Below are 14,774 nucleotides of genomic sequence, written 5' to 3'. Positions count from 1 at the left end.
GTTCCAGAATTAACCAGGCCAGTATTCCTATAATTGTGGCATAAAAACATGGTTTTGTGTTTGATGGTCACATTCTGCTTTTGTTTACTTTTTAATTATCTATTTACTTTACATCCTGAGTACAGTTTTCCCTTTCTCCTCTCCTCTAGTCCTTTCCCTCCTCCCTTACCCCCATCTTCGCCCCCAGCACACCCCTCCCCCCTTTCTCTTCAGAGAAGAAGAGGACTCCCACGACATCAACCAGCCTTGACATATCAAGATGCAGTAAGACACATATTCGCCTATGGAGGCTAGACAAGGCAACCCAGTAGGAGGAAAGGGTACCAAAGACAGGCAACAGAGTCAGAGTCAGCCCCTTCTCCTGCTATTATGTCTTCCACATGAAGACCAAGCTACACAACCGTAACTTATGTGCAGAGGGCTTAGGTCAGTACCATGGATGCTCCCTGGTTGGCAGGTCAGTTTATTTGGGCCCCTATGGACCCAGGTTTTTACTACTATTGCTCTGTAGTACAGCTTGAAATCAGGAATGGTGATACTACCTCCAGAAGATCCAGGATTGTCTTAGCTGTAATTTTGTTTCTTGTTTTTCTGTACAACATGAGCATTGTTCTTTCAAGATCTGTAAAGAATTATGTTGAAATTTTGATGGTAATTGTACTGAATCTGTAGATTACGTTTAGTAAGATGGCCATTTTTACTATGTTAATCCTACTGATCCATGGGCATGAGAGATCTCTCTATCTTCTGATGGCTTCTTCAGTTTCTTTTTTCAGAGACTTGAAGTTCTTGTCATACAGGTATTTCACTTGTTTGGTTAGAGTTACACCAAGATACTTTATATTATTTGTGGCGATTGTGAAGGGTTTCCCTAATTTCTTTTTCAGCCATTTATCATTTGCATATAGGAGGGCTACTGATTTTTTTTATTTAATTTTATATCCAGGTACTTTGCTGAAGGTATATATCAGCTGGTAGAATTTGGGGGATCACTTATGTATACTATCATATCATATGCGAATAGTGATACTTTGACATCTTCCTTTTCAATTTGTATCTCTTTGATCTCTTTTAGTTGTCTTATTGCTGTAGCTAGAACTTCCAAGTACTATATTGAAGAGATATGGAGAGAATGGAAAGCCTTGTCTTGTCCCTGATTTTAGTAGAATTGCTTTAAGTTTTTATTTAACTTGATGTTCATTGTAGGCCCCCTATATATTGCCTTTATTTATGTTTAAGTGCATCCCTTGTATCTGATCTCTCCAAGACTTTTATCATGAAGAGGTGTTGGGTTTTTTTAAAAGACTTTTTCAGCATCTAGTGAGATGATGATCTGTTGTTGTTTCTTTCAGTTTGCTTATATGGTGGCTTATATTGATGGATTTTCATATGTTGAACCCCCTGCATCTCTGGGATGAAGCCTACTGGATCATGGTGGATGAGCTTTTTGATGTGTTCTTGGATTCAGTTTGCGACTATTTTATTGAGTATTTTTACATCAATATTTATGAGGGAGATTGGTCTAAAATTCCTTTTTTTTGTTCAGTCTTTGTGTGGTTTTGGGCGTTAGTATGACTCTGGCCTCATGAAATGAATTTGGAAATGTTTTTTTTCTGTTTATATTTTGTGGAATAACTTGAGAATATTGGTATTAGCTCTTCTTTGAAAGTCTGGTAGAATTCTGCCCTGAGATTTTTTTAGTTGGGAGATTTTTAATTTCTATTTTAAATTAAATTCTAATTTAATTTCTATTTCCTTAGTGGTGTTAGGTCTTTTTAAATTGTTTATCTAATCTTGATTTAACTTTGGTCTTATCTATCAAGAAAATTAGTCATTTCTTTCATATTTTCCAAATTTGTGGAATACAGGTGTTTGAAATAAGAATGAATGATTCTTTGGATTTCCTCAGTGTCTGTTATGTCCACCTTTTGATTTCTGATTTTGTTATTTGGATATTATCTCTATGTCTTTTAGTTAGTTTGGTAAGTGTTTCTCTATCTTGTCAATTTTCTCAAAGAACCAACTCTTTGTTTCATTGATTCTTTATATTTTTCTCTTTGTTTCTACTTTATTGCTTTCTTTTTTATTTTTATTTTTTTAATATTAGTTACAGTTTGTTAACTTTGTATCCCTGCTGTATCCCACTCCCTCTTTCCCTCCCAATCCTACCCTCCCACCCTCATCTTCTCCCTGCCCCTTCCAAAGTCCACTGATAAGGGAGAACCTCCTCCCCTTACATCTGATACTGGTTTATCAGGTGTCTTCAGGACTGGCAGCAAAGTCCTCCTCTGTGGCCTAGAAAGGCTGCTCCTCCCTGGGGGGTGGGGGGGAGGTCAAAGAGCCCGCCATCGAGTTCACATCAGAAACAGTCCCTGTTCCCCTTATTAGGGTACCCACTTGGATATTGAGCTACCAAGGGCCAAATCTGAGCAGGGGCTCTAGGTTGCCTCCATATGTGGGCCTTGTTTGGAGAAACAGTCTCATAACAGAGCCCTGTGCCCAGATATATTTGGTCCTGTGGAACTCCTGTCCTCTCCAGGTCATATTAACTCCCCCCCTCTTTTTTTTATTCCCTGCATTCTGCCAGAGGTTTGATTATGGGTGTTAATATCTGCTTTGATACACTGCTAGGTAGAGTCTTTCAAAGGCCCTCTGTGGTAGGCTCCTGTCCTGTTACTTGTTTGCTCCTACATCCAATGTCCATCCCCTTTGTCTTTCTAAGTGAGGATTGCTCATCGTAACCTAGGTTTGCTGATTTCAATCCTCAGTTTAATTATCTTTTACCATCTACTCCTGTTGGGTGTTTGCTTCTTTTTGTTCTGGAGCTTTCAGGTGTAATAAGTCACAAGTTAGAGATCTCTCAAATTTCTTTAAGAATTCACTTAGTGCTATGACCTTTCCTCTTAGCACTGCTTTTATTGTGACCCATGCTTTGGGTAGGTTGTGCATTCATTTTCATTGAATTTTTAAAACTCTTTAATTTTTTGTTAATTTCTTCCTTAACCCAGTGGTCATTTAGCAGAGAGTTGTTCAGAGTTTCCATGGGTTTCTAGACTTTATGTTATTTCTGTTGTTCCTGAAGTCCTGCTCTATTTCATGGTGGTCTGATAAGTTACAGTGGGTTAGTTCAATTTTCTTTTATCTGTTGTGACTGACTATATAGTCAGTTTTGAAGAAGGTGCTATAAGGCGCTGAGAAGAAAGTATATTCTTTTGTGTTTAAGTTAAATGTTCTGTAGATATCCATTAGGTCGATTTGACTCATAAAATCTGTTAGTTTCATTATTTCCCTGTTTAGTTTCTGTCTGGATGACCTGCCCATTGTTGAGAGTGGGGTGTTAAAGACTCCCACTATTAATGTGTATGCTTCAGTGTGTGATTTAAGTTTCGTTAATGTTTCTTTTACAAATATGGGTGTCCTTGCATATGGGGCATAGATATGCAGAATTAAGATGTCATCTTGTTGGATTTTTCCTTGATGATTATGAAGTGTCCTTCCCATATGTGGACTTGGGGGAATCTGGGGTGGGAAGACAAAAGGGGACTATGAGAGGGAGAAAAGGGAGTGTTAAGGGAGAAAAACAAAAGAAAGTAACAATACCTGTGCATGAAAAGGAACTACTTACTGTATTTGTAGTGGGGAATTTATACAGATTTGGCGTGAAAATAGAGAGAGAGATCTGTGAACAAAATGAAAAGCAAGATGATGAGCAAGGAAATGTCTGCATAACTATAGCGGAGGGGTACTGTCCTTGTTATATAAAGATGTTTTATGTATGAATGCTCTATCTGCATGTAGAAATGCAGGCCAGAGGACGGCATCAGATATCATTATAGATGGTTGTGAGCCATCATGTGGTTGCTAGGAATCGAACTCAGGACCCCGGAAGAGCAGTGCTCTTTACCACTGAGCCGTCTCTCCAGCCCCTGTAGTATGAGTTTTTCATGTGAACAAGTATAGACATGGCAAAGAACACACAAAGCATTTGCATGCTACCTTAAAAAGTAATTACATATATGAGGAGAGGGTTCTTGCGCTTCCAGGCTTCTGGAGCCATGAGTAAGATTTTAATTGAGGTGCCCCAACAACACTCCAAAAAGTCTGCTCATCATATTACCAAATAGCAGTATTTTTAAAACTCAAATTACAGACATGGAAATTCTTATTAGAAAGCATTTGGCATCCCAAGAATTGTTTTCAGAATTACACTTTTCATGAAGTAATAAGAAAGAGCAGTACCTAACTCATAGGGTCCTCCAAGAAAGACAGTGCAGGTCACAATAGGAAGATCTAAATTCCTTTTGCCATATAACCCAACATTTCCAGATATACCAGGAATTTTTCAAAATTATTTTTAAGTTATGTATTAGACTTGTGTGTAAAGTATATTTCTCATATGTAAGGTCAAGATTTTAGCCATGATGTAAGCTAAAAGGAAATGAAATAAAACGTCCAAGCTTTCACATGCTGATACGTGTCCTGTACGTTGAAATAAGATTTATGTGCTGCCAAATGGCTCAGCGGATAAAGGCAGCATGGACGGCCAAGCCTGACAAACTGAGTTCAATCTCTATGACCCATGTGGTAGAAGGAGAGAACTGACTCCATGTCATGTTTACACACACATGCACACAAACACACATGTAATTTTTAAAAATTAAAGAATAAATAATGTTTATTTGTGTTAGCGTCTGGAGACATAAAGCAATAGTCTTGATTCCAGCCACTGTCTGCTCCATGTCAGTAGATGTCTAATGCAGATTTTAGGCCTTTCTGGATTGCAGACCGTACATTCTCCCATCTTACATTCAAATATTTTTGATGGCTCTTAACAGTAGTCATTATTCTCCATATCACTGTAATTTGAATATATTGGTCTTAGTAGCCAACACTGCTGAAATCTATCCATTCCCTTAAAAACTGGGCTTTTGTCTGGAAAGGGTGTTTCTCTTTTCAAAGCTCTTTTTAAGTTGGCAGTGGTGTGGTACCTGCGAACTCAGCACTCAGGAGGCTGAAGCAAGAGGGTTACTGTGACTTTGAGGCCAGCCTGGGACATGGGGAAACCCTTTTCCTAAAAAGTGGTAGTAGTAAACCGTTAAATTCATTTAATTAAAAACTGCTCTTCACCATGGGAACCCAGCTGGAGTCAGGCAGTCATGGCACTGATCTCTGGAGGGCTCATGGCTGACTAGTCAGTTGCAGGGCAGTTAGCCAGACAGCTACAACTGGGATAAATGCTAAAAGTCAAACTTTTAAATTCTGAGAGCACATGCTAGGGAATGTGGCCACGTTTGTCAGAAAAGGCCCCCCTGAGGAAGTGTTGCATCAGTCACCTAGCTAGGCAGACAGAGGATACTAGCAAGCACAGGGGAACTAAGGCAGATGCAAGCTTAATGCTTTTGAGGCTCCTCATAGAGGCAATGTGCCTGTGTGCTAGAAGCAGAGATTAGGTGGGGTAGATAGAGTACCCTCTCATGAAGGTGTAAAGAGCATTTAGGCTTCCATTGAAGGTAAGGCTCCGGTCATACTTGTTGATAGCCCATAAAACTGAAACCAAGTCACTCTGTCATCTCTGTATGTCTTTCTCAGGAATACAACTGGAGAAACTATCAGCCCAGCCAGATGAGCGAATCCGAGCTGCAGATGCTGGCAAGCCTCAGACGGCAGCAGAATGAAGACCTGGAGGACCCTGGGGCTCCTCATGGCCTGAGTGCATCCCAGGTGGACAACTGCAATGTCAGCATCAGTACCAGCAGTGATGACACGACCACATGGAACTCCTGCCTGCCACCTGTGAGTCCTGCCCTTTGCATCTACTCCCTTGCCTTCAAAAGCAGCAAGCGAAAACTTAGCCTCTCACCAGGAGAAGCATGCAGAACTCATTCTGAAACAGTCTTTTTGGGAGAGGGACAGATAGTAGAGGGACGGATAGTTGTCTTGCCTTACACTGTCTTATACAGTCTTGGGAATGTGTATATAATGATTGATTGTCTTAGTTCCCTTTTATTGTGTATGATGATTGATTGCCTTAGTTCCCTTTTATTCTGTACAATAGATGAGAACCATGTCATTGATACACACAAAGAGCTATTTTGTTTACTTCTAAAGGCTGAAAAGTTCATGATCAAAAGGACCTGCATTTGGGAAAGGTCTTCTTTAGTCCTCATTCCATGAAGGCATGGAGAATGGGGTCAGAGTGGGAAATGCATTAGTGGATAGGGGTTCGATGAATCATTTTATCAAGAATTCATTTATGAACTCAGAGTCCTCATACCCTAACCACCACTTAAAGGTCCCACCTCTCTTCTCCATCATTTGAATGATGAAGTTTCTAACACTTGGGGAGGGGGGCATGCAAATAATAGCAGTATATAGAATCATACAGTGAAATGGGCTCTGACAATTCCTGCTCCTATCACAAGCTCTTTGCCACACAAAAGAATATTAATATTTTTCAGTAAAATACTTATTAAGTGAATGGACAAAGGGAGAGATTACAGACATACTAAATCCTGCTTACCTATGAGGACAGTCAGGACCTCTATAGAACTCACTGGATGTTCACTGACTGACGCCTGCCTGTGTTTGGGAGCCATGATAGGAGTTGCAGATATTATTTTTAAAGGCTTACATCCTCTTGTGTACACCGGTTAAAACACATTGGCATAGTCATCGTCCTTCCTGTGGCCTAGCAGAGAAGGAAATACACAGTAACTTTGACGAAAGCTTGTATATCGCTGTATAAAGCTAGGGGTGTAGCACAGTGATGGAGTCCTTGCCTAGCAGGTGTGACTTCTGGATTCCATCCCCAGTGCTGAAACACTAATAAACAGAAGCTGACTCTTCTTCACACAGACTCTCTGCAATCCCAACTAATATAGCAAGAAAAGAACTCTGACTTCTACCATGCCGACTAGGTTCCTGACTATCTCTGGACTACTTCCTTTGGTACCAAATAGAAATAATGAAAAGTTCCCATAATAGAAACATAAATAGGGGCCTAGAGAGACAGTTCATAATTTAAAAGTACTCACTCCTCTTGTAGAGGACCTGGATTTGGTTTCTGACACCCATATGGTGGCTCGCAGCCTCCTATGGCTCCAGTTCCAGGGGATCCTATGTCCTCTTCTGACCTCCAAAGGCACCAGACACACATGTGGTGCACATACAAACATGTAGACAAAACACTCAAACACATAAAATAAAAATTTAATAAATCTTTAAAAGTTTCAATTATTTTAAACCTACATAAATATAAATGTAGAGGACAGAAGGTATGTTCCATGTATTTAATAAATACTCACTTTGCAATCTGCTTTTATGGGAAAGCCAGTTCTTCCCAGGCTCCAGCATCTTTGTCGACCTTCCATGTTTCAACAGCCCCCTCTTTTAGTAGTCACATGTGTTACCTGAGTGCTTCCTGCTGCCCTGAGAGGTTTCACTTCCCAGGGAGACTACTGAGGCTCTCAAGAAGTGGCCCAACTCTCTACCCGACTCTTGATATGTGAGTTGCTTGTCAAATGGGTGCTGCAGACATCCAATGGAAGATGAGGTTCCTGTGCTCTTGAGAGAACATGCAAGTCATCATGGAAGGCAAATTCAAAGAGACTCAAGGAGATGCAAAAGTCACCACCAACATTCACAGAGAGCCTTTTATCTCCATCTTCTCTGCCCGAGCTTTCTCTTGCTTAATTTGTGGTTTCATTAGACACAGCCATGGATACACATAACTCTCTAAGCAGCCTTGGTGCTGGAGAGTGTACACCACCCAGAAAAATGCTTATGTCCCCATGACTTTGGCCATGGAGCGTCTTTGCACCAGAGTAAAAATTTTAAGAGCCGGTTGCTGACAAAAGTGAAATCATGCCTTTCTTATAGAATACTCCTCAGCAGTCATTTAAACCCCAGTTAGAAAGAGGACAGTAGCCTCCGGATGGAGCTCATTTTGTTAGGAAGTGGCTCAGAGACCAGCAGTACAGAGGGCAAGCTGAGGAATGATTATTTATGGGCTGAGAAGTCTGAACTCTTGGTTGCCCTGGATACCGGGTTCTCATCACTGTCCTGTTCTGGCAAAAACAGGAGTCTCCTGCATGACAAGTACTCTGCTGTAAAAGCACACGGCCAAAAATAACACCATTAGTAATGAACTTAATAACCCTCTATTCAACTAAATGAGAAACTGAAAAGTCTATTTTTCAGACCGAAAAAAATTTGAAAATCCTACCTTTAGTATTCATAGGATATGTTTATTATTTCATCAGATTTAGTTTGTTCCAATATTGGAACTATCAACAAATGGGAAATTGCATTCCGTAATGAACTCTGCATCCTGCTGCTCCTGTGGAGTTTAAATAGAGCAATTTACAAGCATTGTTTCAGCCCTTCTGAGAGTGTGTGCCTTTCTCCTCAGAAAAGGTGTGGAGATACTGAGAAGCCAAGTGACAGGGTTCCCAGCGTTATAGTCACTGAGATGCTCCACTCTTCTTTTGTTTCAGTGGATAGTGCTGCCCCACCCAGTGGTGCTCAAGCCGAGATCGGAAGGCATCTCCCCCGCCCCACATTCTCCTTCCCCCATATACATATCAGTCTTCAGATTCTAAGGCTTTTCTGCTTGTTTATTTTCTAATTAAGTTTTCATTTATTTATTTATTTTCATTTATGTATATTATCTTATGTGTATGAGTTTGGCTCGCTGTGTGAATTCCTGGTGCCTAGAGGTCAGAAGAGGATGTCAGATCCACTGGAACTGGAGTGCTGGGGACCAAACCCAGGTACTTTGCGAGAGCACTGGTGGTCTTAACTGATAAGCTCTCTCTCCACCTCTTTGCATCTTAACCCCTACTGCCTAACACCACAGGCTTGGCATGGTGCTGTTCGCCTCATTGTCTTCAGCAGTACCTCCTTATCTCCTGTCTCTGGTCCCAGTACCAGAGGCTGGGGGTTAGGAGCACTGGTTCTGAAGTCAGTGTCATGACTCAAAGCCAGCCTATTAAAGCAGCCGGTGCTGAATTTGAAACACAGTCCGCACTTGGTAAAACCCTCAGTGCTCCAGGGTGGTTGAGAGGCTGAGAACACTTGCTGCTCTTGCAGGAGGCCAGGATTCTGCACCCATGGCAGGCAGCTCACAGCCTCCTGCATCTCCAGCTCTAGAGGATCCAGCACCTTCTTCTGGTCTCCATAGACATTAACACACAGGCCGTATGGTCACACAGACACACACACATAAACAAAGTAAATCTTTTTAAAAACTGAGTTCTTATTTTTCACACTAGACCTCTGTAGGGCCCAGATCTGCCCTCCTCTTCCCCTCAGCGCTTCCCCATATCCTCTTGAGTCTGACCGAGGGGTCCCTGCACTCTGAGAAGTGCCCCCATCTCAGCCTTGCTTCTCTCCACACTTTGCTCCATGCTTTCAAACCATTATAGTTCCCTAGCTACACCGTGTGAATATCTGTGGACCTTGCACCGATTACCCCTCAGACAGCTCGAGAACTTTCTGTGACTCTACTCTCACTGTGACAGTGATATCTTACTTTATGCACTAGAGCCAGGGACCTCTAACTCCTGTCCCAAACTTGCCCATTTGTGTTACATTCACTTATTCTATGCCTGTTTTAGTACAATGTGTCGGGGACTAGGCTGGGTGTTGGGGATAAAACTTGTCTCCAACTTAAGATGTTCATAGACAAAAGCTCTGTAATTCAGGATGATGAGGAACAGTAAAACAAAGAACTGTGGGAAGATGACGGAAGGCGCATTTGTACAGGTTCCAGGTGTGCTTTCAGAAAAGGCATTGGTTAAGCCAGAGTTCAAGAGCAAGTGAGGTTTACATGTGGACTAAAGGGAAGAAGGAATTTCAGATTCAGAGGAGGTGCAGGCTTAAGTCTGTGGAGGTGAGAGCAGTGTCTCTCATGCCAGATGCTGCCTGTCCTAGCGCCTCCCCTCACCCCATCCAGCATTTGCAGAATGAAGCTATCCTCCAGCCACACTCTGTCACCTGGCCATCCCTGAGGGAGCCGCTGGCCCTGTTCTCTTCCATCCCGTGTCCTCCGCTGGGACACACCCACTTGTTTGTTTTGCTTTTGTTTGGGTTTGGTTGTTTGTGTTATCTGCTTTGCTTACACATTGACTCACTTTTCATTGAAGAATTCTTTTGCATTCATTTATTTGTGAGGGAAAGCACCACCGCAGCTTGGGAGAGTGAGTTTTCTTCCCACATGGCAGTTCAGAGTTAGTTCCACATGGAATTAGTTGATCCCAAGTTAATCAGGCTCTGTGGAAACCACCATTACCTGTTGAGCCATTCCCCTAAAGAATTTATCTTTAAATTGCTTTACATTTACTACAAGACTGAAAGTTACAGAAATATCAAATAAACGTCCCTGTCCTCACGTATATTCAGCCTCCTGCATTATCAGCAGAGTCAGCCAGAGCAGTTAGTGACATTAAATAACCATTGTTACCAGTGTCCCCAGTTCTGGACATCAGACCCGTAAAGACTTGAGGCTGCACAGCTCCTCATCAGTCACTGTCTAAATGAAACCATCAGTGGCCTGCACACGAAATAATGCCTTTTACTTTAAAGTAAACTGCCTTTCTTCAGCTCCAAAATAAACATTAGCTTTGTTTCGCTTAAGTAAAGCTTGAGTGGCGCATGGAATATTTTACGTCAAATATTGATAATAAACGTTCAGTATATACCCAGAGAAGCTCTCTGTCTGAGCAAAACTCCGTGAGCAATTGGGTGCAAAGGAGATTCAGTGGGTCCCGTGTCTGTCCTATGGGAGGACTTCACAAATGCTGCCATGTGCAGCTAGAGAGCAGACATTGAACGTTTTTGTGTTTGCCACACGGTCCAATTCCCTGGCATCAGTACAGTTCTGGGCAGTATGTACTGTTTAAAGGTGCTTAGATGTAATAAATTAGTCCTTTAAAAGTGTAATTAAATGTAACCATACTTCTCTTCCCAAATTGGCTTTTGTGGGCTTCTTAAGCTAAATAACTCAAGCCTACTGAGAAATCCATTGGCCTTTGACAGACAAATTTTTCAAAGTTTCTAACTTAGACCCAAATTCAATTAAAACAATACTTTACAACTTCTGTGGAAACCAGGCTACAAATAATCGATTTTTGGAGGCATTCTGGAAAGAATAGCCTTCACGAGATTTGTTAAAAAAAAAAAAAACTGGGTTCTAGGCTGCCTTGTGAAGGGAACTGAGACTTAGTTACAATGAATTTTTAAGTAAATATGTTTCTGATTTTGATTGACAGTAACATAAAACCATTCCATTCACATGGTGTGTGTGTGTGTGTGTGTGTGTGTGTGTGCGCGCGCGCGCGCGCGCGCATGCATGTACCCAGGCATCAAAAGGCCTTTCCAAAATGTTGCCTTGTGCCAGCAAATGAGCCAAGCTTCCAGGGCAGGGACCAGCTGCTGCACAAAGCAATTTCTTCAAGTTTTCCAGCATGTCCCCTTTTTCGTGGCCACTAGGGCTATACAGGTGCACTGAGGCTGTGCACGCAGACTGGGGCTGTGCACACGGACTAGACCATGCATACAGACTGGAAATGAGCACGTGGACTGGGGCTGTGCACGCAGACTGGGCTATACACGTGGAATAGGGCCATACAAGCAAAGATATGCTGGTGCTTGTTTGGTTGAGCTTACGCACTGGTGTCCACACCGACCCCTAGTCTTTGGTGGTTTCCTTGTTTTACTACTTCATTACTTCTGTCCCTCTGAACCTAGAGTCAAGAAAAGCACGCCTAATGTTCATGCTGTTCTCTGAGTAGATGCCTCAAAGCTATCATTCCTTCAAATTAAAAATCCTCATACCATAACCTAGTATCAAATATATAAGCCTTCCCAGCTTGGAAAAAGGGAGTGAGGGGGATTTAAATGCTCATTTTATGCATCCATCAATGTGGCATATTGCAGAGCATAATATTTGGGGAAAAATGAGGCAAAATTCACTTAATAAAATCCCAAGCATATGGTGAGGCTCTCAGACAAGTTATTTATGGCCTTGATTAACCTTGCGATATTATTGCCATTTTCAATAGATTTTACATAACAACATAAAAATACTGTCTGTACTCTCAACATAGCAGGATTATCTTATCTCTTCTTCTTTTATTTAGCCTTCCCTGCTCTCCCTTACCTCAACATTTCCAGAAAATTGATCATAGGAAATCAAAGCTTCTGGGTGGTGGCTAATTTTATGAGCACGGCTCTCCTGGCACTAGGGCATAACAACAGCGCCACCAAAAGGACAAGCTCTGCCATTGCCAGGCTCTGTTTTGTGTATTTACCAGGCTCTTGCCTATTTTTTATGACTCCAGGCTCCTGTGTACACAAAACTGACATTGTAGGTGTTTTATACCTAATAGATCTTTATTTCTTCTGCTCTGCAGAGAACTCCTCAGCTCTTTGAGGGGATGTTGGGTCTGTTGGGTAGACAAGGAAGGGAAGGGTTTGGTTGTGCTAAGCTGTAGATAAAATAAGATAAAATTATAAAACTGATAGCAAAAAAAATCAGATATTAGAGTCACAGTAATTTCTGTGCTGTCAGGAGAAAATATGGAAATGTGTGAGTTGTTCTGTGGCTAGTGACTATGAAAGTCACCGCACAATATAAACGTTCCATATTCACAGTTCTTGCTGTCTGTTGTATCTTAATGACAACAGGCCCAAGTTTATCAGTGTGGTAAGAACCTACTGTCTTTACTGTTAAATATATAGTGACATGCGGTGAGAATCATAGCAAGTGGATTTAATTTATAAAAATTGGGCATCTCATGCACTTCAGACAAATGTATCTTTGGACTGCTTTTTTTTTCATGCCATATACTGAATGGATCCTGCTGTGTTGTTACTCGGGAACATTGTATTCCGCATTCTGCATGAATTCCCGAACTGCATTAAATAGTACAAACAAACTAGTGTTGAGATAGAGAGCTGTCAACTCCCGCTGAATAGGTATAAATTCTGGCTGCACTATTCCCTGGCAGGCATGATCTTAGGTTAATACTAGTAGCTGAATATCCTCTATTGCAGATAGTTCACGGACTTGCTGTAGAGCGCAAATGAGATCATCTCTCTCAAGAATTAGAAGGAAGTAAATGTACACTAAATATAAGTCACTGCTGTTGCTCTTGTGGCTATTTGTAGACCCTGGTAAGTTGCTGCCATTATTGGTATTGTTGTTACTTATAGCCATCAATAATGATCTTTTGCATCTACTTATGGCTTTTTAGAGATAAGGCCAAATTCTAAATCAAACCTGAATTTTATTTTCTCTTATAGGTACCATCACAGGGTGTTACCTAAAAATAACTTTACTGATACATATATTGAGAAACACATATGAAGGAAAAATGCCTCCTTCACTGCCCACCCTATATCCATGCCTGAGGAGCTACAACAGAAGACAGATTAGTTAAAGAAAAGCCTGCAAATTCATTTCATATAAGTTTTCCATGATACAAGAGCCCTCAAAAATAATTGAAAACACAAAAAAGTGGTTCAATATTTATCTTCCAAGAGAAGCATTTAAATGCATGGTGTCATGCTAGATTTGACAAAGTGGAAACGCATGGAGAAATATGATTTAATAAAGGTGATATGATCTAGTGGAAATACACAGGGATAGCTTAGCAAGGCCTTTTGATCAGCATCTTCCCCGTGTTCCTGCATCTTCAGCGATAAGGTTTTTCCTTTCTTCTGGGTCCCAGGAGGAGGGTGCCAGTCACATAAGGATGTCGTGGCCTGATTCAGGGGCAGATCACAAAGTCCTTCCGAGGTTTTATGAGCTGTGTGAGAGGTAAAGAACAAGGACAGGAATGTATGACCTTGTCGGTGCTTCTGCTTCTCAGATGCAAGATAACGCATGTGGAGCAGCATGTCTTAAACCTCCATAGCACCCACTTGGTGACATTTGACTTCAGACAGGCAGCCACTGGCCTTCCCCCCCCCTTCATGTGAACAGTTCTTACTTCTCTGAAAAGCTTCTGTTGACCGTTTTCAAACACTTGTGAGCCATTATTGGCTGTGCTCTTCTTCCCCCTTTGTATATGTTTTACATTATCTAACATGACCAAAGAGGAAAAAGAATGTGCCTGCAGTGCTCCAAACATAGTAGGCCCTTTCCAATGGAGGAAAAACAGCATCTGGAATGAGGGCTTTGGATGACTGTACATGGAGTTAATGGCTGTAAGATTCAGGGGTGGACATTTGCTTGAATATCGGAACTGCAATGCTCAGACAGCTTTGGAAATGCCTGTGGAATAAATAGGCAGAAGTCCATTCACTGGAGGCCTCGGTGCTACTGAAGTGCTAACTGAATACCAATGAATGCATTGTTGGGAATAACTTCCTATACCAGTGGGAGTTGGTCCAGAGAAGCAACTCGTTAGGCCTTTCGCTTGCTAATTTCTCTTGCTATGAAATAATAAAGCCTAAATTGTCAACCAAATTTTACTTGCAAATTGCTGAAAGTTTGATTTCTCTGGTGAGATGAGTTATGCCTTATGACACGCTTCCCTTCCACTGTTCTCCAGCTGTTGTTTCTTATTACTGAAATGGTGATGCTTTGATGCCGTTCAGTTACCAAAGGATCTGAGTGCACCACAGTGCATCACAGGTAGCCAGGCTGCGAGATGTGATTACCACACGGGTGTTTAATACAAATTACAGGAACGCTTTCTAGAAAGTGTTTATTGAGGAAAAGAGTATACACTTACAAATTTCCACCAGCTGTGCTATTCATGTTCTAG

The 14,774-nt window shown here is 41.5% G+C and overlaps 1 protein-coding gene across 2 annotated transcripts in view; it reads left to right on the top strand.

Annotated features, from left to right (window-relative positions):
* Cfap20dc (CFAP20 domain containing) overlaps positions 1 to 14,774 on the top strand; it is a 237,699-nt gene that overhangs the window by 170,010 nt on the left and 52,915 nt on the right. For both annotated transcript variants that reach the window (XM_055599102.1, XM_055599101.1), the window contains exon 13: positions 5,590 to 5,793. In XM_055599102.1, the coding sequence (XP_055455077.1) occupies positions 5,590 to 5,793 (204 nt within the window). The remainder of the gene's footprint in view (positions 1 to 5,589; positions 5,794 to 14,774) is intronic.

Source organism: Psammomys obesus, unplaced genomic scaffold, assembly GCF_907164565.1.
Source record: "Psammomys obesus unplaced genomic scaffold, mPsaObe1.curated_primary_1811, whole genome shotgun sequence".
In the NCBI taxonomy this organism is placed as follows: domain Eukaryota; kingdom Metazoa; phylum Chordata; class Mammalia; order Rodentia; family Muridae; genus Psammomys; species Psammomys obesus.
Note: the sequence above shows the minus strand (reverse complement) of the source record. Positions and strands in the feature narration are given on the sequence as shown.